At 35.0% G+C, this 26,672-nt stretch overlaps 2 protein-coding genes across 2 annotated transcripts in view; both read right to left on the bottom strand.

Annotated features, from left to right (window-relative positions):
* Positions 1-19,353, bottom strand: part of LOC130049427 (receptor-type tyrosine-protein phosphatase alpha-like) — a 63,329-nt gene extending 43,976 nt beyond the window's left edge. The window contains exons 1-4 of the mRNA XM_056146973.1: positions 19,124-19,353; positions 13,304-13,552; positions 12,769-12,906; positions 2,487-2,624 (exon numbers count right to left, since the gene is read on the bottom strand). Of these exons, the coding sequence (XP_056002948.1) occupies positions 2,487-2,624; positions 12,769-12,865 (235 nt within the window). The 5' untranslated portion in view covers positions 12,866-12,906; positions 13,304-13,552; positions 19,124-19,353. The remainder of the gene's footprint in view (positions 1-2,486; positions 2,625-12,768; positions 12,907-13,303; positions 13,553-19,123) is intronic.
* LOC130049610 (uncharacterized) lies at positions 12,865-19,757 on the bottom strand. The gene is made up of 4 exons (XM_056147455.1): positions 19,718-19,757; positions 19,124-19,351; positions 13,311-13,552; positions 12,865-12,906 (listed from the first exon to the last, which is right to left on the bottom strand). The coding sequence occupies exons 1-4, from the start codon at positions 19,755-19,757 to the stop codon at positions 12,865-12,867; spliced, it is 552 nt and encodes a 183-aa protein (XP_056003430.1).
* Positions 19,758-26,672: the final 6,915 nt, after the last annotated feature.

Genomic DNA, 26,672 nt, shown 5'->3' with positions numbered 1-26,672 from the left:
ATAGTACATAAACAAGTTTTTAAATGATTAACCCAGTCTGCAATTCTGCATATATTTGCATAACAATAAGATATCATCAAATGATATGAATATATACAAGTCGCCGTTTTATACGTTTTAATTTTCACCCACTAATAACATTTCGCTTAGAATTTATTTCTTTTATTTCTTTGTTTTATCACACAGAGGTGCACGGGGGGCACAAAGGAGGCACAGGTGACATGCACGGAGTTCCTCCGCGGACTTAAAAGTCTACTTCGCTCAGAAAAATGACTTCAGATGTGCCTACAATTTTAAAGGTCAACCGTGTTTTATTGGTTCACGAGGGGGATGTTTAAAATATCCATTTTCCTAATTAGTTACTATAATTACTCAAGTTTAACCAAAATTATAGAGTTGTCTCTCTTTTTATCGTCAATTAATATCAATTTAATGGAAATTGATACAAATAGATATACAACTTTAAAAAAAATAAACTCGTCTCTGAGGTAGACGGTAAAACAATATTGTTTGCTGTGGTCCTTTCACCGCATGGAATTTTGATTTTTTGATCACGATTTTTCAATTATGTCCAATACAGCGGGAAAAAATGTAAAGTGAGGGGGGGGAGGGGGCAATATATCTCAAATCTAAACGTCGTGATAGAAAATATACAAGTTCCTAGTATTTTAACAAGTTCCTAGTATTTTAACAGTTCTGATTTACAATCAGGATAAGCCCCAAAAATATATATTAACCTATACGTCCATTTTAATTTTTTGGGGTGTTTTACACTGTGATTCTCATAACGTCAACACCATGACGTAAGCATCATGACGTTACTTAGTTTTTATGCTGAAAAACGATACAAAGTTTAAATGACTGCAAAACGATAACTAGAAAAGATATTGTTATAAAATAAATTGTTCTATGGCCTATAAATCTTAGAGCATCAACTGTGAAAGTCTCATTTATTTTTGCGAAAGGGCCAATTTTAGTACTTTGTGGCTCTAGTCCTTTGGAATATTTTCCATTAGGAAATCCTTTGGTTAACTACAGCAATGGTTACCATGGTAACACATAGCAAATATTCATAGTGACAACAGACATTTGTTGACAGTACCTTTCCTATTTGTTATATATAAGCCATATGAAAATGTATGATCTTGTCATTTAAAAAAATCTTTAAGAATATATAGCATTTTTATGAGTCATTTTTGGTCAAAATGGTGGTATTCTATTTCTTCTAACACAGTTCTGGGAAGGTGCATCATACGAAAAAAAAATAGTATCACAGAATGAGTTATTATAAACATGTAAGAATCAGCTCAATTCCTGACGGTCGCCTTATCACATTCTGTCTGATTTGTACATAGAATTAAGGAATGAAGTTATTATGTTTTCGTTGGATGGAGGTATACCACGACAAAAAAAAAAAGACGGGAAACGTTTGCATCATGCGCTACGCGCAATGACTTTATATAATAAAACATTATTTGATTTGAGTTGAATTAACGAGTTATTCTTGGACTACATTCTATGTCATTTTGAGATTGACGTAGTAATGTTTGAATACACAACTTTAAAAAATAACCTAACTCCATTAGGCCTAATGGCGACTTCCACGAACTGTTGTTTACTGTTAAGCAAATAGCTATATGTTCCTTGTGGACTGAAGAATGTAGTTTTAAAAGGATGAGTTAGAGGAAAGTCCTGTTGAGAGATAAATTGCAGGAATTTTGTTGTGTAGAACTGGAATTAAGTGCAAAATCGATATCGGTACTAACGGAAAGCTTGGGACACGTGCCTAATTAAGATGTGGGATGCCAGGTAGGGTTCTCTTGATGGTTGTCACAGCTTCCAGGTGGACATGTGAGTGTTACAGAGGGTGGTTTTTTTTTTTTGTTGGTTTTATCAGTGAATTCCCAAGGCGTCACATATGTTGTAACATCGTACGAAAGCCTCGTTCCGGTGCACAATCATAAACATATTAAGCCGGAGTTGGAAACCATAGGCTAGTCGTGAAGGGCTACGATATTGCAGTATCTGTACGGCAGTGTGCGGTGTATCTGGTCATTTGTATTAGTTACTATATTTATCATAAAGAGAGGAACGTAAAAGTTGTTAGAACTTGTTTATTATACGTACATTAAAATGTGTCCAATTCAAATTTTTAAAAAACAACAACAAAAATCAAAATAAGGTGGTTATCTTTCAACGCATCCGATGTCCCAATTTATCACGTGATACCTTGCCATACTATAATGGAACAACTTCACTTTTTCTAGTCAAGTTCGGTATATTTTGAATAGACTCTGAATGGGCTTAAATTCGAAAAGACCACATATAAGTATTATAGAATACGCGACATGAACCTTTCATTCCGTATGAATATGATAACCTACACGTGTTCCATCACTAAGCTTTGATTTATTTTTGGTTCATTCAATCTATGGCAGTCTATGAAAGCATTTTCCTTAAATGTACATATTCTACAGTTTTCTTACCTTCATCACATTTATCGCCTTTAGCTCCGACGTCACATCCGTTTGGACAACTTCCGTTCACGTGATTGCACTGTAATCCATCGCTACAGTTTCCACAGTTCTCTTTACACTCCAGGCCGTATTTATCATTATCACAGGCTGTAAAATATATTTCCTGTTAATCATGTAAATTATGTTTGGTGTGGTAGTGATCTTTAAACTCTAGAGTATTACATCAATCGCGTTTAACTATAATATATATATATATATATATATATATGCATATACTTTAAAACTGTAACAGCCAATATTTACAATGAATCAATAATACCTGTGTTTGATGGAGTCATCATAACATATATTTTTCGTTTCAACAAACTCTCTCAAGAAAGACATTATCATTTCGAGTAAGTAAATCATTTAAAATAGTGACATGCGTAAATACAATAATCTATATACATATATGAATGTCAAAATTTATATGCATTAAAACCTGTATATCACTTTAGCTTCCAAATCGCTTACAGTCCCTGAAACGTTCTACTTTACCATTTTTCCTTTCGCTCACCGTTCGTTCATCGTTCGCTCACCGTGCGTTCGGCGTGCGTTCACCGTTCGTTCAGAGTGCGTTCACCGTGCGCTCTCCGTTCAGAGTTTTGCGTTCACCGTGCGCTCACCGTTCGTTCATCGTTGACAAAGCGTTCAGCGTGCGCTCACCGTTCGTTTATCGTTCAGTCTTTTCATTGTCATTCGGAACACCAAAGTGAAAGGACCAATCTTGATAGCAAGGCGAAAATCAAAATTGAACGTGTGCGTAAGTGTGGAAGGAGACTTTCTTACTATATCAGAAATTTAATTTCGAAATACAAAATGTCAGGATTATCCACTGTGAATGCTGAAAGGTTCATTTGAGCTTTTGTTAAAAACAAGTGATTCTAAATGAGAGACGAATATAAGAGTTTGTTGTTATGAATTTAACCCAAGTACAAAAAATAAGGCAGTTTAAGGTAACGAAAACCTCATCCCCTGTGTTGACGATTTAGCATTTACAAGTTCGGGCAAAAGCACAAATAACTATTTTGCATTGCTTGACACGAGTTTTAAACAAGTCCCCCCCTACTTTGAAAAATAAAAACAAACGATGCTACATAATGTACATTGTACCGTATGTACGTGTCAGAATGTCAAATTGATATAGCTATTTTACGCCTATAATTTATGAAAGACATTGTCAATTAACTGATATTTACTACCCTTGCCAAATTTGAAACTTTTGTAACATTTATCCTTAATTCAAAGATGTAATTGTTTATCTTGCACGTTTCTGCATTAGCCTTTAAACATTATACAAATATTGCTCAATCTAACTGCAATCTATGGTCACATTAAAAATAGAAATAGTAAGTTTTGTACTTGCATGTGCATAAATTCTAGGATTATTTCCTCGGGTCGATGTAGCTGCGACAAACGAATAACACAAAATGTAAGTGGGAATATTTAATACTGTTAGGAGTGGTGAGGTGTTGACACAGGGTATACTGTCCGTATTGTTTGTTTACTGCATTTATCTTGATTCCTTTCCGGGGTGTTTGTTAATTACAGGTATCCCAAACGATCGAGCTCGTAAAGTTTGAAGCCATACATGAACACCTGTTAATTCTGGATGTCACTACACATGTAGACTATAGTGTTTTCCTTTTCACATGCATTGTATATATATTATACCCATGCATTAAATGTATCTGTACATGTAATGGTATACACAATGTACATACGAAATATGCTTTTGTTTGTGTATGACTGTTGCGTGTATTAATGTAAAATTTGCGATAATTTCATGAAATATATACATGTATACTCGGTACTTGTACAAAAATATATTACATTGAATACATGTATATCCAGAACTGTAAAATATGCTGTACCACGATTCCGGTTTATTCATTTTTTTATTAATTGATGAAATATACATGTACATTTATTATATTACTTGATTATGAAATAAGTAAAATCCCAGGGAAAATCCGAAACATTCCGAGTAAATAGATCATTTTGCGTTCAGCGTGTGCTCAGCGTTCGCTCACCGTTCACCAAATTGCGCTCACCGTTCACTCTGCGTTTGTTCATCGTTCGCTCTGCGTTCGCTCACCGTTCAAGTGGGAAAGAAGAACATTTCAGGGACTGTAAAATTTATTCAAATTGCGTATGTATAACGTTACGATTACGTAAACTGTTGTTTCCATCTCTTTGAATATGATTTAGATAACTGCAATTTGCCTCTGATGATTTTTCATTCTATTGGCATTCACGGAACGAAAGGAAGTCACTCTCAAAAACTAAGGCTTTCTAAATATACACAATTAATAAAATATATGTGTTTCGTCTTAAGGATGTACGGGACTGACGATTTTGAAATTACCGCACAACTCCGAATGATGTAAATAAATCCTATGTCGTTCGCATCTCCTGTTTAATTCTGATTATATGTTAGATAATATCTACAATGCAATTAATTCTATAGATATATTTTACATACACTATGACAAAAATATTATTAGATTCGAAATATAAACAAATCGCGAAAGTTTTACAACTTTAATTACTTTTTGGCAATGTAAACATAGTGAGACTTTCGACACATTGAAATGCGGGGGAAACGCGGATTTCAGTCAGCTAAAGCGATCCAGCGTTACAGCAAGGTTTCTTTGGCCCACAGAAGACGGTGGAAAGCTGCCTTACCAAGACACCAGACGCCGGATCATCTATATTTGCAGACGCATGACATGTGTTCAGGTTTGTCAGTCAATGTTAACGGGTTAATATATTAATACCGAGTACGCACGTACGTTAAATAAGAAAAAAAAATGTTCAAGTGCAAATCTTCCCAAAAATTCCATGAAAATCGATGCTTGAAAACAATATTGAAATAGGGTATGAATTCACCGGCGCTTATTAAATTGTCAATGTCAGCTGATTGTTCATAGACTTTGTAGATCTAGACCAAGCTAAATTATTTAGCGTAACATACAAAGTGTATGATACAAGCATCTGAGTATGAATATGTTAAAGTATTTGTCAATTTTTAATATACATCTCTATAAATTTAAATATCTGTTGGAGGAGGGGTTATATAAAGCTAGGATATACACAATAGATCAATGGTGGATCTTTGGTTTTATATAAATTGATGAGTAAGATTTTTTCTTCCTTAGTTGAATATTGCAGTACAGAAAACAGAGAGAGGACACTATAAAAATCTACCACCACATACAAATTATACAAACCCAGTGACTTGCTTTGATTTATTTTCACTTTGTGCAACATATACAACATAATGCCATAAATGGGTCAACTTTAATTTATTTATTTTACTATATAATTCATAGTAACCTTTACACCATTAACAGCAGAAATATCTCCAGTATCTTGTTTCAGTGTCTTATTTTTTCCCCTGAACATTGCAGCCATACACATATTATATGATTGTGTTCCACTCTTACAAAGGAATACATAAGAAAATGGAATGATAAATTTCATTAACCATCTAATGTTGCTAAAAAAAAAATTGAAATCATGAATAGAATTTATGTCCAGATCAAATGTTTTTTGATAAATGTTTTAGATTTCATCAAAATGAGTTTAGAATGATTATTTAAACAAAGGTTGTTTTCAATGAGTTGTAGGCCTATCGGCCTAGCGTAAGATGCAAAAGTTGACTAATTCATGGCAGTATGCTGCAATTGTAAGCCAGCATGAATGTGTTGAACAATAAAAAGAATATGAATTATCACTCAGCTTCCTTAGGCCCCAATATCAACACTTCATGTAAATAGCCGAGGTTCATTGATGTATCAGTATTGTTTTTCAGTTCAATAATTCAAATACCCCCTCCCCCCAGAGTAACAAAAAAGTAATTTTATTACAAAGGAATAGTAATACACTAATTGATAGCTCATTACAATAAAATTGTAAGGTAACCATGGCCTTTTTCGATCCTGCAGGAAGATGGATGCTAGGTATTTTCTGCCAATAAGTCTTTAAATTCAGCCCAACAATTTCAACACTATGACACTACTATTATACATGTACAACACTAAATATTTTTTTTACCAAGACGCTTCATTAAAGAAATTTATTTAACATTATTAGTTTTCTATTCACCTAATGTATTATCTAGTTTCTTTGGGCCAAAGTGTCCACTATTAAATGTCAGCTAGACCATCTTGACAGATTTAATGATGAAATCTAGTTGTATTCACCTTTTTTGTGTTACACATACCATGTGAGAGTAAAATATAATTTTCCTATCAATTTCATGTAAACAATGTTTGGGAATTGCCAGGCTAACTGGATAATTTTGCTGCAAGGTATTTGATATTAATATCAGATTGTGCTTGTTTTTGAATTTATATATGCAAATTAAAGATTGCCCAATTCCTATAATAAAAAATGACAAACATGATATTATGATAAATATGTACGTTTTTGTTATATGCATAATTTTGCAAGAAACTCTAGTTTTTTTTTTTAAATCCATACATACATACATGTATATACTGCTCACCATAAATAAGTATACACTCACCAAAATAGGTTACTTGTGCATAAAAAAGAAACATGGGTTACATCATAGATACAGATCTTTTGAGGCAAATAACTCTTGCATATAAATATATAATGGTAGGCTTTTAACTTTTCATATCCTTATGGGTTTTTTTTTTATTAAAATACTTGATTTTCTGAATTCTCTAAATAAGAGATACATGTATTATGTAAACTTTGAATTGAAACTATTTCGAACTATTTACTAATACATATTATTTTGTATTTGATGTGAATATAGTAACTTTTAATACCCTTTGATTTTTCAACTGTAATAAATCAATATCACAATTTAACAGAATTATTCTATTGAGCTTAATTGAAAGTTATATTCAGTAAATTAATTTGGCTCTTTTTCATTATATTGAATATATTTCATGCCAAAATGTGTTAAAAGCTTTTGTGTATATACTATACTAATTTATGATGGATAATGCATATACATGTATATAATGATTGAATAGGTATGTGTATCCTATATTGCAGATGTTGGTCATGAAGAGGTTGTAGCTGAACAGATGGTGAAATCCACTAATAATTGGAGACATGGGAGGAGAGTTGTTGAATTAGGGGTGTTGACAGATGCTCTAAAGGCCTGTGACATGCCATTACAGCTCACTCATGCTGTAGATATCCAGACTTATGGACTATTGGCTATCATAAAGGTACAATGTATCAAGGTTTAATTGCACCTGTCAATAAGTTAGTCCTAATACTAAATGCTGTTTGGGCAAGGCACACATCAAATATTTGATGCAAGTGTACATGTACCTCTAAGTTTTGAGAGGAATTCTTAAATCATTTAACATGTTAAGGGGCGATGGCGAAATCAAAAAGTTCAATGCCTGGCAAAAAACTAAATTCACATCAAAATTGGTACCGTATACGTTTTACATAGTTTTCACAAAATCACACCCCCACTCCCCTTAAATCTAAATATTATGAATGTTGAAACTAATCGATTAATAAGTAAAAACATGCGAGTATAAATAATACTGTTATATTTTTACTTCTGTTTATTCACAAATTAAAGTGTACATTTAAATTATCTAATGTTCATTAAAATGTAATATATTATTATGTGGTTTTTAACAGTCACTTGTCTTTTTTCCACTAAAGTGAAATCGATGTTGGATGACAAAAACTTATTGAGTTTTTACTCCCCCTGAGCTCCCCTAACTATTTGAATTTAAATTTTTCCCGACATTGATTTCTTGATTTCGCCCCTAAACATGATGGACGCTCAACAAGCATGGGTCATGCTGACTTTGCCATTGACCCAATAATCAGAAAACTTGCTACCAAATTTATACTTGTAAATGTTATTTATTGGTAATCAGTTTTTATACAGGCCCCTTAATACAAAATAACCTCTAAAGTAATAATCTTGAATACTTGTGATATTCATTGTAAAATTTAATATTGTTTATTTATTCTATTATTTATCATAGGGGCACATACTTCATTACAATTTTATGTCTTATTTTATGTATATACATGCACAACTACATATATATAATTTATTGATTCTTTTAATAGATACCTAAAATTGTTCAAATACATGTTGTCAATATTTGAACAAAGTACCCACAGGAAAGAAACATGGAAGAGTGTGGGATGCAAACACAAAACTAAATGATAGTCATTTTGTCTGCATGTGCATGTACGTGCACAAACGTGGTACCAAAAATCAGAATACACAAGGAATCAACATGAAACCTTGATAGGATGATATTATATCATTTGTTGATGCGAAAAATGATAGTCATATTGTCTGCATGCGCGTGCATGCACATGCACGTGCATCACATTTTTCGAACACGAATTTTGTAATCAGTGTAACTTTTTTTGTTGCTCATTCAAATGGTTTGATATTCATATCATAGGTAGGTATTAACTGATCTGCATTGTCAAAATTACCAACCTGCACGCGCATGCACGTGCGCTTCTTTTTGATTGGATAATACATGTTCTAAAACATCTGTAACTCTCTTATTTATGAAGCGAATGAGTTGATAATAGGTAGATGACATGTGTATCTATATATTGGTGTAACAAAAAATGCCAATGCAAACGTGCATGCACATGCATCATATTTCAAAAGTTAATTTTTTGAAGGACGATAACGTTTTTGTTTTTCATCAAATTCTTTTTATGTTGAGGTTTTAGGTGTGTCTTGGTACTCCTTACAAATTGCTGTGGTTAAAATTACTGGTCAGCACGTGCACGCACGTGTGCTATTTCTGATTGCATGATTTTAAAATCACTATAACTTTCTTGTATTTGATGCAAACATTAAGGACGTCTTTCTGTGGGTATATGAAAGAAAGGCCTGTACTAGAATGATATCAACAAAAGTACGGAATCATACTCGTGTGTGCGTGTATGCACGTGCATTGCTTTCTTTTATTTCTTTGCAATGAAATGACCATAGTAAACATACTACATGTAATTAAAGGCTAAAATAAAATGATTTTGCTATAGGTTTACAATGACATTACTTTTTAACTGGGGGAGGTTTGGGGAACATATGTAATGGTCCCAGTTACAATTAGAACTAGTTACAAATGGAATTTTGATTGTACTTTAGATTGCAGAATTTTTATCTTTGATATAATTTTATAAAAAAATGCAACTCATTTTTAGCTCAAGTGAGCATTTCTGATCACCCATTGTCTATCGTCTGTTTGTCTGTAAACTTTTCATATTTTCGACTTCTTCTCCAGAACAACTTGGCCAATTTCAAACAAACTTGGCAAAAAACATCCTTGGGTCGAGGCAATTTAAGTTTGATGAAATGAAGGGTAACACCCTGGTGCAAGGAGAGATAATAGCGAAATAAAAGATATACATTGACAAATTAAAAAAAAAAAATTCTCCACAGAAATCCTGTGGGTATCTGGGTTAGAATAGGTCCTCGGTACCCCCTTGCTTGTCGCAAGAAGCGACTAAATGGGGCGGTCCTTCGGATGAGACTGCAAAAACCGAGGTCACAGCAGATGTGGCACGATGTAGATCCCTTCCTGCTCAAAGGCCATGAGCGACGAGCATAGGCCTAAATTTTGCCGCCCTTCACTGGCATTGGTGACATCTCTATATGAATGAAATATTCTCGAAAGGGACGTAAAACAATATTCAATCAATCTTCAGAACAAGCAAGCCAATTTCATGCAAGTCTGGTACAAATCATCCTTGCATGACGGGAATTCAAGTTTGTTCAAATGAAGGGTCATGCTACCTTTACAAAAATAGGGAGGGGTCAATTAAAAATCTTATCAAGAACTGATGGACAAAGAAAGTTCAAATATTCATGGCAGCTTCCTGACATAGTGCAAATTAAAGTTTGTTAAAACCATGGTTCCTGGGGAGTAGGATGGGCCCACAATAGGGTATCAATGTTTTATATCTGAATATATAGGGAAAAAATCTTTAAAAACCTCCTTCATAAAGCAATACTTATATATCAATATTTATTATATTTGATATATATTTATTTATTGTAAATATATATAATGCTATCCATTTCACTTAATTTTTGGAATTTTTTAATTATTCTGATGTCAACCATACACTTCTGTTTTTCACAGGTTTGAATATGATGTCTCCAGTATGGATAAGTTTGACGATTGTTACCATGGAAACAAACTCACAGACCAACATGTATGTCAAAACAGGTTGGGGTTTGTTTTTTTTTTTGGTAAATTAAATATAACGGTACCCATTTCAATCAATTTTAGAATTTTTAAATTAGTCTGTCAGTCATACCCTTCCAGTTTTTTTTTACAGGTTTTGAACATGATGTCTCCAGCAAGGATATGTTTGATGATGGTTACCATGGGAACGAACTCACAGACCTATGTCAAAAATGTCTTTTTCAGATAGAATAGACATAATGCTATCCATTTCACACAATTTTAATTTTTTTTAATTATTCCCATGTCAGTCATACCTTTCCATTTTTTAACAGAATTTGAACATGATGTCTTCAGCAAGGATATGTTTGATGACGGTTACCATGGAAACGAACTCACGGACTTATGTCAAACATGTCTTTTTCTGATAAAATAAATAAAATGCTATCCATTTCACTCAATTTTAGAATTTTTTAATTATTCTGATGTCAACCATACATTTCCTGGTTCTCTACAGGTTTTAAATATGATGTCTCCAGGAAGGATATGTTTGGTGACGGTTACCATGGAAACGAACCCACATACCTATTTAGAAATGACTTTTTGTGTTGAATTAAAACTAATGCTAATTACTTTAATTACTTTAGGAATTTTTTCATCGCTCTGGTGTCAGTTCCATACCCCATTTTAGACAAATAGTAAATTTCAGTAAATTATGATGTCTCCAGCAAGGGTATCTTTGATGTTCGTTACCATGGAAACGAACTCACGAACCTATCTAAAAAATGTCTTTTTTCGTTAAAATGAGTACAATACTATCTATTTCATTCATTTTTAGAATTTTTTAATTACTCTGATGTCAGTCCCATACATCCTTAAATCATTGCTACGCATGTACATTCGTTTTGGAACGTTTTGCAAACAGAGAAATAAGAATTACTTCTGTTATGAAAGAAGGGGTCACTCCTCGAGTTATTCTATCGAGATTTTTTTACTTTGTCTGTGATTGCGACATATCAATGAGTAATAATTGATCAACTAGATGTATTTATATTGAACATCTTTACACTTAGTCGTATAATTTTTTTCTCGTTTGATTTTGTTACAATCAACAAAATAAAAATTTTAAAAATAAATTTTCTTAATCACAATCACTATGAAATAACGATTTCTAACGATATGGCTGAAAGGATTTACCGACTGAAAGATTATCTTTAATAATGTTGATCTTTGGCATTGAAATAGGAAGTCGAATTTCCAGTGTGTCGGATTATACGGATGCTGATTTCTACAGGTGTCGGATTAGACAGTGTGGACTGTATTTGATAATCATACATTAATAGCTGGATCAATATGATCAGTATGATGTGACTTATTTCTATGAATTGTGTGGTATCGGATTGAAAAGTCGACTTTTTACTGTCCTGACCAGGGAAAACAAGTTTTGTAAATGCACTTAATATTTCTTGATATTATTCTTCAACCCATGAATACAGTTCACTACAATAAATGCAAATGAATTCTAGCTTCCTGGTACGCTATGGTTAATGAATGTAGCTATGTTATCAGAATAAAATTGTATTTATGTTTCGCAAATGTATGAAATTATGTGATAGTGGTTATCTGCGCGTAGAAGAAACTTACACTAATTACGCTGTCACTTCATAACGGTGCAATTTCCACCAGTGTATATCTATATATATATATCATATATAATATATATCATATTCAATTACCCCCTATCCCCCTCGCGTAATATTGGACTGGAAAAACGCGTACATAACCCAAGCGTGACCACTTTTACCGTATATCAAAGCACAGGCAAATGCATCGCTTGGGGGTCGAATTTACTATATAAATTTACTTTATATAGTAAATTCGACCCCCAAGCGATGCAATTGCCTGTGTATCAAAGGTACGAGATTAGACCAGACTTATAGAGACACAATGGTCAACATTGATACAGTCTTTAACCGCTAGTACACATGCTGATTTTCAAAATGATAAATTCCTTTGAATTTTGTCGAAGTATTACTTTAGACCGGAGTTCAACCTGTAACAAGACTCACGGGAATTGCAGACAGACCCCTTATATCCCGGAATACACCCCAGACAGGTTCCAGTCACAATGTCACAGTGTCTCTCCTGACAGTTCTGGGGGCACATTAGATCGCAGTTCTCTCCATAAACACCTGCTGTTGGGCAACCTACAATTGAGTTATGAATTCACTTTTAAGGATTTATGTAACGCTTATCAATTTTTACTTTCTTAACATATTCAACCAAAAATATGAAAAAAAAGTGAAAGTTCCTCTTGAAAATCTAAGTGTTGAACTGTACCATTTTCTGTATTATAGAATCTCGATTACAGCAAAAAAGCATTGCATGTAAATAAAACACTTCTGCGTCTCTCAGGAAATATACAGTCATTACTTGATCACAATATAGGAGAATGCATGTTTTTTGTCTGTGTTTATAAATTGAAAAGACATGTTTGAATAAATAGTTTACACATGGTAATTTTTTTATAATGAATCAAAAATATGCACAGGAGAAATTAGGTTTTTTACGAATTTCGTTTACATTAACTACAAATATACTTACCGTATACCTCAAATTCACAGAGTTCATTAAATGCGTTCGCAGAATATTCAGCAGGAGATTGGGCATTTCTCTCGTTGTAATAAATGACGTAACGTCCGTGTCTAGCACATGTTATGTTTGTCGGGTTTGGTATTGTGGCTTTGGTGTACAACGTGTCTTCAAAACACAGTACCCCGTCATCTTTGTTGGTTGTGGTCGATATGTATACCGAGAAACCAAGGAATCGAGCGGTGTAAGGATTACTGGCATCTGAAGGGAAAAAAACCACAATTACTATACAGGGTGAGGTACAATAATGATCTATCGCATTTCATGTGTATGTAAACTAGCAATATGCTCTGATCTAGAAATATATGTAAATATCATACCATCCTGAGGAAGGGACAGGTCGTCCCGAAAGTTTGACAATTCACTGTTGTTCGTGTTGTTTGTCATTTTAGTGCTTTCCAAATCCTTATTTATTTGACCTCGTATCTACTACCGGTATTAGATTCGACACTTTGGATGTTGAGTGTTCTTGGATTATAGTACTTTATATATATTATGTTCATTTAAGAGTTCACTGCTACTTCTGTGCTTTATATATAAAATACTTCGAATGCAATGTGTATCATGTATGATCCTCTTAAAATGTACGTTGAATAACTGTATTCCATTTCCATTCTCAATGACCGTGTAGCGTGTGACAGCGTGGCGAGAATTCCATCGTCATCGAAAGCAAGTTTTTTAGACTTGCCTATATGATCGAGTGGTCTAGCGCGTTGGTTACACGCTGCTAGGAGATTTGGTTCCGCAGGTCGTGAGTTCAACTCTGGGTAGGGGCGAAAGTGGGTATCTATATAAAGTGAAATTTTCTGTGCTTTATATTAAATATTTCTTCACTTAGGGCAGTTATGTTCATTTAAGAGTTCACTGCTATTTCTGTGCTTTATATATTTATATATCAAATATGAACACAAGAAAACCCACAGAAATCCTCCGTAAAGCTTTACAAAAAATATATACATAGCAGTATCACAATCAAGGTTACCATGATACTGCTATGTATATATTTTTTGTAAAGCTTCTGAAGATGTAATGAAAGCGCTAAAGCTTTACGGAGGATTTCTGTGTTTTCTTTTCATATTTTTTTTTAAATATTATCATCCAATACGCCGGTTTCAAGATACGTCCGAGTTATTTCCCTTTGCGGGAAAGAATTTGTTTACACGCGGGAGTGGGACAGATATTCATCACAGCGTAAGTGAATATACTCAGTAAGCTTCTCACACGCTGTTTGATAACCCGAATTCGACTGATACACAAACTAAGTAAGTGATAAGTATTTAGGGAGTAATTAAATACATAGAATTCTTATCCTACCACGTTATTTCGCTGGTTATAAGTACCATATCCAAGATATTTTTGCAAATATGACATTGTTTGTATGTTTCCACTTCGGTAAAACATTTCTTGCGATAAGATTTAGTATTTCCCACATTTACATATTTAAAGAGAAGCCGCTTTTAATACATTTCATCTTCTTTCTCGTTGGCTGTATATCCACTCTATCCCACTTTGGCATTCAAAGTTTCGCTAAATGCACCTTCTATACAGAAGAGTTCGTATCTCGAAACTGGTGTAATACTGAGACTCTATTTCAATTTTGGATATATATATATATATATATATATATATATATATATATATATATATATATATATATATATATATATATATATATATATATATATATAAAGAAATAGAATAAACAGTACACAAAGTTAAAAATTTAACGCAAGCGCTTTCATTTTATAATCCTCAGGCGTTACATTTTAAAATAGTTTTGAAATGGTCTGACGTCATAAAGGCGTCCTAACATTTCATGTACATAACGACGTCATAAACGAATGAAGGGAAAAGGTTTTTACGTTAAAGGTCATAGGAGATGATTTTCAAAAAAAAATTTGTTTTGCACGAAAATGTGTTCTTCTTTAATTACTTAACATATGCAAAGAAGTCATTCAGAAAAAAATCGTAAGGTAACAGGCGCTACAGACCGTCAAATGTTGCCGTGGTGTGAAGTATCAAAATAGTAAGATGACTTATCTCCCTTGCTTGATGACGTCAAAAGAGACCAGCCTGACGCAAATGTGTCTTTGTTTATACTAACAACTGCGGGTTTTAGCCGTCAAAATGTTCAATGTGCTTACATTCAATGTAATGTAGCAGGTCAGGTATTTCTATATACTTTTGTCTAAATGATCCAACGTTCAAAAAGACTTGGGTGTGAAATCTACACTGAGAACACAGAACTCAAAGTTGTTTGACAATCATTTTACGCGATTACGGGGGTTGATGATGAGGATCAGTTTCGTTATTGTATACACTCTACTTTGGCAAAAACTAATGGGTTTGTGAAATTAAATCTTCGACCAGATGCAGTTCAAACTATTTTCGACTAGGCTACAAACCAACAGCAAGCACGGCGAAGACGAGAAAATCCTGGAAAACGTTGACTGTATATATAATGACGGTAGACTACATGTAGTACAGATATTCATAATTTAGTATAAACATGCATGATCTGATTAGTTTAGAAATGAAATCTGACTATGAAATAGTTATATGAAGCTCTTCTGATCAGAATTTTTCTCTCTGAATACATAAGTAAATAAATTGAAGATGAATAGGTCTAGCTTTATATGTTGAAAGTTGCATTATCAGACCCCCCCCCCCCCCTTTTCTGTTTGAAAAAGAATGTTCAAATGGTGGAACATATTGAAATTACAAGTTTTTGTATCGGGTGAAATAAACCAATTTTTACGGTCATGCAAGAGTTGGGAGATGGTTTTTTTTTTTCTTTAAATGAAGCACTAACTTGCACGTTGCTTTCCAAAAAAAAAAAATTAAACAAATAATAACGTTAAAGTCCGAGGATTTTGAACAACCTGCCGGTTGAATGAATCAACATGTAAGAATTAAAGCTGGATGAATTTATTTTGTATAAATGAGAACGTTAGCCATTGATAAATTAGGCAGATTATTCTTTTTTCTACGTTTTCTTGTATCCATTTGACTGCCTTCGTCGGATACCCAGTATCCGACGATGTATGACAGCCAAACATACAGTTTCCGACGTGAGTTCCTGCATACTGTGCAGATTTTCTGGCTATGTACAGCTTATGAACTGATCATCGTCCCACACCCCACGATGACTCAACATATTCCAGAATTCTTTGGCTACCTAAAGTTGTCTGTGTGACTCGTCCATAACGCATGATCTACAAAAACAGTCAGGACATTCGGATTTTTCGACAGTTCCTTCAATAACTGGTCCAGACGAAGAATTCGTTCTTCCTCTGGCTTCCAGTTCCAACCATTATACGCAAGAAAGAGCCCTTATAGCGTCTAATGTTATGATAAATTATTATTCATATAGGCCCTAATGTCGCAAATTTTATTGTAAAAGAATGTTAAAGTCATTTATATTTATTAGATTCACCTGTTAAACTAAAATAGCTGTACACGATACTTGTAAAAATCCTATGAAAATAAATTTTTAAAAAAAAAACGGCGCTCACGATGTGTTTAAAGGAAATTTCGATCTGGCTATAATATATATCCGAGTCAGGGTGGAACTTGGGCACATAAAACCAAAGGGGGATGAGGGGGTGCCCACCTTTTTTGTCAGTCAACAGAGCCGTAAATTAACCTTCAATTTGGAGGAGGCAGGAAATTAGGCGGGGGGTCTGGGGGCCGCCCAGGCCCCCAGACGTTGAGCACATTTTGTGCACACTGAACACGTTTCGTGCAAAATCCTTGATTCTAGGGCCTTCTAAGATGTTACTTGACTAACTCATTCTAAAAGAAAGATTTGGAATGCTTTTTAAGGGAGGTATCATGTTCTTAGTTATTGGAAACAACATAAATTCTAATAAACTTTAAATTTTAATTTTTTTTGGCTCAAAAGTTGGAGGAGGCAGCTGTCTCCTCCGCCTCCATGTAATTTACGGCCCTGGTCACCCCCCCCCCCCCCCCCCCCCTTGGGAAAAAACCGATGCGGCGTCGCTGTGTCTGCATGGGATTAGAAAGCGCAAGTAATAACTATCTATATTTATCTTATTGTCACCAGAGAATGTACTCTGAAATTATTATACATTTATCATTAACCAGTCAGTATTGTTTCAACCAATTCGGAATAAATAGGATCTTGATCGATCTTCTTGTTCGTTCTCCGATGAAAAATCGTCGATGTGGCTGGCATTTACATTAATTATGAGTTCAAAGTGATATCCTTGAATAACAAACTATGGTTCCCCATTCAAAAACTCCTCCAGTTGCGAATAAATCGTCTATGGATGTGCTTTTGTTTTGATTCGCAAATCTGAGTGTGGTCTCTTATGACGTCACAAATTCAGGAAATCAGGAACGATAATCGAATAACGATTTTCTATTCCGACTACCTTTGCACTTCAATTTCTTCGAGTTAATATCGTTTTTAATCTTTAAAAAGTATTTTTATGAGGAGTCTATGAAACAAAGTTGATAATTATGGAGAGAAAACGTATTGTTAAAAACCGTCTCCTATGACCTTTAAGCATATTATGACGTCATAGATAATAACAGTAAACATATTTCACAGTAAGCTATTGAGAGCCGGTTTTAAAGTCTTAATAAAGTGTCTTTCTTTTTCTCGTCGGAAAATACTATTTTCTGTATACAGTTTATAAAACGGAAATACACTGAATTGTCCGTGGCCACATACATCAATATGTTCACTAACTTTAATTTTTCTGTATTCGGGTGCTGAAATGTGTTGTTTATGAACTCGTATACGAGTTCGCAGAGTATTTCCAGTTTCACCGATATAATGTTTTCCACAGCCAGCACATGTTATAACATAAATTAAATTTTGGTGGAGCACGTCATATCTGAATTTACCGTAAATTCCTTGTTAAATTTGAACGAACTTCCTTCCCTTAAGTATGGGCACGTTCCGCATCGCCGATCGTCACATTTGGTAACGGTGAAAATTTTTTTGTTAATTAGATTTACATAACAGTCTCCTAAGATTTTTCGGTTGTCTCTTGCTGTTGATAAAAGTATATTTCTTCATAATTTTCCCCATTTTTTCATCTGTTTTTAGTAGGTCGTTGAGTTGCCGAACGATAGGTGTAACATTAGAGTTCCTTGGGTTGTATGTTGTAACAAACGGTAAAATGTGTGAATTTTTTGTGGGATTGAATTTGGATTTATTGATAAGATTTTCTCTATGGAGTTCTCTGGCTTTCTTGATTCCGTCGTTTATAAGTTTGATTGGATAATTCTGTTTTTGTAAATAACTATTTAATTTCCCTAAACGTTGTTCTCTGGTAGGTTCTTCGATAACGATGGTACATATTCTTCTGGCGAGGTTGTAAGGTATGGCACGTTTTGTGTGTCTTGGATGCGAGGACGAAAATTGTAAATACTGGTGAGTGTCCGTGTGTTTGTAAAAAAAATATCTGTAATTATTTTATTAAATGTAACAGGAAGGGAGAAAATGCAACAAACTAAACTGGGATTCAAAACCCAGGTCCCCTAAATCGCCAGTCAGGTGCTCTACCAACTGAGCTATCTGGTCACCAGCGATCAAACCCGGATGTGCGCTACACAGATAACATAATTATCAACTATCATTGTTCTCCGTTAACAGCAAAATGTATATGATTTGTTTTATATAAAAAAGATTAAAAAGTTACTTTCGTAGTTGGAAATTATAGTCCTATCCCTATAACTTTGATTTCTCTATATTCTAATTTTACTCCAAAGGAGTTATGAGATTATTAATTCACTTACCCCAGGCTAGGTTGTCCGTCCTGTAGTATATAGTTATGTAATGTATACTTAGGAAACCTCCTAGATCCACCCACCACCTCGCTGTTTGTGCTACATTGGTGGATATCGTGCATTGTCCCCCTCCAGCAGAAAAGTCTGTTTTCTGTCCGTCCACTGCTTTATCAGCTCCCCAAGGTTGATTAAGATATGGATACAGCTGCTGTGCAGTTTTTCCTGAAGCAATGTTGTCTGGAAAAAATTATAACAATTCTAGAAATACTATATTCACTGCAAATCTTTTTTTTTTCTAAAAGCTATATTGTCCGGGGGGGGGGGGGGGGGGGGATAACGTATAAAATTTCATAAAAGTGATGTAAGCATCGATTGATGGTGAATTACTTATTAAGAGACCTAGCATTGTCAAAGGGATTTTGGAAAGGATATGTTTTATTAACCACATGTAACTATGTTAATTTTGTTTATTTTGTATTTCTTATAGAAGTTATAAAATTGATCACTGTTCGTTATTTTCACCTTTTCATGAAGAAACGTCACCAAAATGTTGTGAAATGTACTGATTGAGCTTTGAGGATCCTTGATTACAATAATACCCACCGTGAGCACTGAATCCCGGTGTTGTAGTGTAGACTGTCATCGTAAAGGATACCCCTCCCCCGAAAAAAAAAGACCGGCCCAGGTTAGGAACACCCCTGGAATAACCGACCCAGGATAGAACTTCCCCTCTAAGAATGAATAATCTAGGCCCATCTCTCACCCACAGTCCGTTCGTCATAATTTTCATTCACCCTATACCTCGTTCGCCCTAGATCACGTTCGCCCTATAGACTATGCTAAAAGTTCTTTTGTCATTTCTTTTTTTGTGTCGTTTACTTTTTTTTTATTTTCTGATTTATGTTTTGGCAATAGCCAATACCGAAACCAATTTTTGTTTCTGTTCAATTGAATAAACTGGCTTTAATCTTAATTCTGATGTTAATGCTTATTTGACGTAATTGGTTTAATTGTTGCTGATATCAATTTTGTCAATTAGGTAATACCTTCTTTGTTTTTTTTTTTTTTTCCTTAACGATTCGAAAAAAGAAAAGAAATAGAGATATTGATAGGCCCATTACGAAGATGAGCAGGGGATGAGCACCGGTTTTATCTTTCAAGAATAGTTCATACCTAACTACAAACCAGTCCTTTGATCTCGAAAATGATATATAAGGATATGGTTTATTTTTAATGATATAAGATAAAAGTTTTAAATGTGACTAGCTTCTGACCAAATTTTTGTCGGTCTGGCCTTTAATATGAACTTATTTTTCTTCTATACTGAGTACGAATGCAATGTATAGAAACAATCATGAAAAAAATCAATGTTTTATATGAAAGGTGAAGACAACCAATGGTGATCGATCTCATAACTCATATAAGCAATACAAAATAGAGAGTTGGGCAAACATGGACCTCATGACACACCAGAGATGGGATCAGGTGCCTAGGAGGAGTAAACACCCCCTGTCGACCGATCACACCAGCCGCAAGTGGGTATATTCAACATAAAAATGTGCGAGCGGACCTTGGGCGAACAAGTATAAGAGCAAACGGACTGTGGGCGATCGGGAATTACGGCGAACGGCGTCAAGGGCGAACAGGTTTTAGGGTGAACGAACATACATTCATAGAATTTCACCTAACACCCCCCCCCCCCTCCGTTCTTCCATTTTTTTTTTATTTGTCTGTCTCTGGTTCTATCATCAGAATCTACCAAACAATATCAATTCAAAATGTGAAATTCCTTTAACACAATTAGATTTTTGTCAACTTATTCAATCAACATAGTAAGCTGAGAATTAATTGCTATTTTTTATCTAAATGGTCGATTTGCTTGACAAGTACGTACAAAAGCGAATGATTTAGAGCCTCTGGTGTACTTCTACATGAACAGGCATTTATGTCGTGTGCATTACAAGTATACCAATATTATTTTTCAGAAGATTTGGAGTTGATAACATTGCTCCATTTAGTTGTACCGATTTTTTTTTCAACCTCAAGGGTGGGTGAAATTACTTTAATATATCATGGCTACTCAGAAGAAATTATTTTCTCTCATTTTTAAAATTATTTTTCGTTTTCCTTGTGCCCAGCAATGCCATATTGAGAATTTTCTAAAAGATTTAATTTTTGTTATACGTTAAAAATGACCCCGGAATCGGATTATACGACCTTAATTTTGGCATAGTGTTCTACGTTACTGACAGAAATTCTACCGATTAATGATTGAGTGAATAGTATTAGAGTAAAAACCTAGAGATCTCAACACCAGTTACTATTACCTGCACACACATAAATTAGTATTAGAGGGTTGGCTGTATATTGTTTAACGTCCGTCTTGAGAATCTTTCACTCATATGGAAACGTCACCATTACCTGTGAAGGGCTGCAAAGTGTAGGCGCTCGGCGCTTATGGCCTAACAGGGATAAATTTTAATCGTGTCACACCTGCTGTGACACAGGACCTTGGGTTTTGCAGTTTTATCCGAAGAACCGCCCCATTTAGTCGCCTCTTAGGACAAAGAAGGGGCGCTGAAGCACTTTTCTAACCCGTATCCCACAGGACTTGCAATTTTACTGATTTATATATTTAAACATTTAGTTATAAACCTTAACAACAATAGTATATAGAAAACTGATACGTAATAAAAGTCGGGATGACGTGTGACGGCATTTGCCTACATATGGGGAAAGTTTTTTCAGTTCAGCGCCAAGTCACCATCTAACGGTCCAAGATGAAATGTTCTATCGTTAAAGTGATAATGTCCTACAGATCCGGTTTAACGATAAAAATGCGTCCCATATACCCGCAATGTAGAAAAATAAAAATTGCACTCAGTACATGTTTCGGTAAAATCATGTCACATATCATTAAAGTACAACCAAAAAAGTTACCTTCACAACTGACTCGCCATTAATTCCATTTCGGTTAGCGTAGAAAGAAAACTAAAACCTAGTTTAAATTTCGCGTTGTACAGCTTTCATTTTACCAGAACTTGTCATTGCGTAAGTGAACAGCTCCCAAATATGGAAATATGACCTTTTACAGAAAATGTACTACACCGTTATTATACAGGAAAATCAACTTATAGTTTCCAATAAACATTATAAATTAAGAACTATAACTCAAGTCAACATTGCAGCGTCAAATTAAATCAATACGAAGGATTAATATTCTTCTTTTGATGAAAATTGCTTTCATTAGGCCTGAATGAAGAAAATTAACCAGATTACACTGGCAAACACACATCTTTTCCCTCTAGTATTCAATATCCGCTACGCCATCGTCAATTTCTCATATCTATATAGCAAATCCCATTATCACCTACATATGATGTTTATATATCTCAACTGATTCGATACTCAAGAGCTTGTTCTGCGTATGGTCAGGTTTTAAATCGAGGCAGGCTACTGCTGTTATATGGGTTTCAACAGTCTCGTTTAAATTCCGCATTTCACAAATTATATGGTCGTTATATTAACAATCTAGTTTATCGATGCAACCTATCATTGGGTAAGAGAGTACGATTCTGTGGCCAACTCGGAGATAAACTGGTTTCCCGCTGATTTGTGCTACAAACAAACGAGAGAAGCGAGTTCTCGGGGTACCAGTTTTACTCGGACAGTGCAATGCGAATAATATTACGTCATCTCGATTAATGATACCGAAAAAGTGCGTAAAGGATTAATACCAACCAGGAAATCTACCTTGTATTAGGTGGAATACGTGCAAGTAGTAAAGCGGAATTCGACTAAAAATGTAGGTCAAATGTGTCGAAGGAATAAAGTCGAATTCTTGTAGAAACAGTGAAATCTGTCTACAGAATGAATTTAAGAAACTGGATTCCGTCTACGAAATATACAGGTAAAATCCGTATTAGCTGAAAAACTGTAGCTCTCCGGGGGTATTTGAATGCTACCCCCAAGATCTTCTATGAAATACCTGAAGTCGCTACCCCAACATTAGAAAATACCCTGGATCCAACCCTTCTCAGTGAGTGGGATTAACATACACTGTAACATGTATGGAGGTTCTGATAACACAAAGCTTGAAATAGGACTAATTTGAAAATTCGAAATAACAAAAGAACGACAACTCTTCAGAATTCGAAGTTTATAGTTACGTTTAATTTTACCTCTCGTTGTGGAAAAGTGAATATCATTAAACACTAAACATTTCTTGGTAAATCAATTGATTTAATATAATAAATTGAAATACTGAGAAATACGAAATTAAATCACAAAGTCAAGTCCGGGTATCTGTCGCTTTGGTCGTCTGCCACTACTGCTAAATGTAAACACACGGAATGTTCTTGACAATATCAGTATCATGCAAGTAACTGCAACTGGAATTGAACTTAAGCTTACGGAATATAAGTATGTTATGTTCTCTAATTTGAGAGATACAGTACTGTATATTCAATGTTACGGACGCATATGGGGAATGCTAACGGACAACCAAGATGTACATACATGTGTAACGTGTAGCGGTCACCCAGCCAAGTGCTGATCACACTCGCCGTTGCTTAACTTAAACAACTTGCATGATCAAGAGAGAAACTATATAGCACATTACTAGAAAAGCTAGCTCACTAATGAGGCAGTATAAGTTCTCTCTTATACTATCCGCTACACTTCCCCCGCTCGGAGAGGCTTCGTCCCGGAGCTTAGCGTGTGTTTACTCTGATCGTGTGGTATTTCTTCACTAATCCACCGTTCCAGACGAAACTACGTCCGTACATGGACGCCCCAGAGCTCTGAAGAGACTCTACCTGAAGAAGTCCCACCGAACATCAGAGTCACTACGCTGCCACCAATTCGTAACGTGTAGCGGTCACCCAGCCAAGTGCTGATCACGCTCGTCGTTGCTTAACTTAAACAACTTGCATGATCAAGAGAGAGACTCTACCACATTACTATAGAAAAGCTAGCTCACTAACGTGGCAGTATCAGTTCTCTCTTATACTGCTACACATGAAAACGTTTTTAAATGAACATGGCATTATGAACGTCAGTTGCTGATTGGCTGGTATATCTACCATATACAATATTGCAATTCACCACACCATGTTCACTGAAAAACATTTATTTCTCAAACGACGCATTAAAAGTGTATCAAAATAATACTACTTCCTTTTACTAGGAAGTAAGTATTTCAATGAAATTATTCTTCCTTACTTAGCTGCCCCGGTAGCATCTCACTGTTTAAAAGTTCATCACCCAATGGAGGTTTCAATGTCAAGTATAAAGCATTACAGTTTATATATATATATATATATATATATATATATATATATATATATATTCATGAACATTCATAAGATGTGCTTAGACGGCCTGCGACAAAATGTTAAATCTTTGCCTGAAATTTCCACCCATTTTCAACTTCTATGTCTGAAATTTACACCTCACCTGTAAAGGGCTACACAAATGTGTGTAAATATGCCTCCATTTTGAGGGGAAACATTGTCGTGTTTATTTTACCTTTAAATACAATCATCGCTTTTGAATATTATGACTGTCACAAGCACTTCAATGTCAAGGTATTGTAAATGAATTTAAATCTCATGTTCTATCAAACAAGTAAACAAGCACAAGAAAATACATCTACTCTGTTCATTATGGCTTGAACTAGTCACATTAAATGATAATTAATAATGATTATTTCTGGCTTGGGGTTCTCGAAAAAATTCTCAAACTTAAGTTCGAGTTTCGGGGTTTTAGTGGGTTTTTTTTTTTTTTTTTTTTTTTTTTTTTTTTTTTTGGAGCAGTTAAAATTTGAGTAAAATCTCAGACTTAAGTCCAAGTCATAAGTTTATTTCGAGAAATCCAACCAGGATGCTTCTAGCATACAATAATAATAGCAATAAACATATTATTCATCCTAATGTCATGCGAGTATTGCTGAGATGGTCCTCATTTTCAGAAGAATAAAGGGAAATCCCGAAATAGTACGCAGTGGCTACCCGCTATAAACGCGTCATGTTTGTCATCAAGCATTGTGAATGTTTAGAACACGATGCGGCCTGATTACTCGTGCAAAAGGGCCATTATATAATGTCGTCATCATTGCTGTTTCAGGGTTTGCTATAATCACAAAAATGTCTTCCTGTGGCCTTCAATACGACTTTCAGATCTATCGACGATGTTTTATTTATCAACAATAGTTTCCATCCAAATGTCGATTCGATATATCCCTATGAACCCGAAATAAAAGACATTGCAGAGTCGTCCACTTTTGCTACCTACTAAGATATTCTATTGAAAATAGATATTAACAACAAACTAACAACTCATCTCTATGAGAAACATGATATCAGCTTCTCCTTCGTCAACTTATCATATTTATGTAGCAATATATCATTATCACCTGCATACGGTGCTTATATCTCTCAACTGATTCGATACGCAGAGCTTGTTCTGCGTATGGTCAGTGCAAGCTACTGAAAAACAGGTTGGTGGTGTAGGGGTTTCAACATTTTTGTTTGAAGTCAGCATTTCGCAAATTTTATGGTCGTTACAACGATCTAGTTAGCCAATGCAACCTATAATTTCCCATGGGGATCCGGGTTAGAATAGGTCCTCAGTACCCGTTGCTTGTCGTAGAAGGCGACTAAATGGGGCGGTCCTTCGGATGAGACCGCAAAAACCAAGGACCCGTGTCATAGTAGGTGTGGTACGATAAAGATCCCTCCCTGCTCAAAGACCATAATCGCCGAGCATAAGCCGAAATTTTGCAGCGCTTCACCGCCAGTGGTGACGTCTCCATAGGAATGAAATATTCTCGAAAGGTACGTTAAAAAATATTCAATCAACCTACCATTAGGTCAAATGCTGTTGTGACGCATTTCATGCCGTTCTTGGCATACTGATTTTTACTACGGATAACTCCATTTACCTGATCAAGATATAGGACTCACAGCGGATGTGCCCGGTCGACAGGGGATGCTTACTCCTCCTAGGCACATGATCCCACCTCTAGTGTATCCAGGGGTCCATGTATGCCCAACTCTCTATTTTGTATTGCTTATGAGATTGATCATTGTTCGTTATATTCACCTTTCATACAGTCAGTTTTCACTGTCAGTATTATTCCGTGGGGATGTGGTTTAGAATAGGTCCTCAGTAGCCCCTTACTTTTCGTAAGAGGCGAATAATGGGGCGGTCTTTCGGATGAGACCGTAAAATCCGGGGCCCCATGTTACAGAAGGTGTGGCACGATAAAGATCCTTCCCTGCTCAATGGCCATACACGCTTATGCCCAACTTTTGACAGCCCTTCAACCGCAATGTTGACGTCTCCAAATGAGTGATATGGTATATTCACTGTCTGTATTGCAGGACCATATTGAAAACTAGCGTCATTGCTAAATATGTAATCCTGGATAAATAAATGCTTTTCATAGTGGAAATTCTCGATAGGGGCATTAAGCAATATACAATCAATCACCGTCGGTATTCGCTGTACATGTACGTTCACTGTAAGTGTTTATTTGGTATATTCATTGTCAATA

The sequence above is a fragment of the Ostrea edulis genome, chromosome 8 (assembly GCF_947568905.1).
Source record: "Ostrea edulis chromosome 8, xbOstEdul1.1, whole genome shotgun sequence".
Taxonomy (NCBI): domain Eukaryota; kingdom Metazoa; phylum Mollusca; class Bivalvia; order Ostreida; family Ostreidae; genus Ostrea; species Ostrea edulis.
This window is presented reverse-complemented; position numbering and strand designations above follow the sequence as displayed.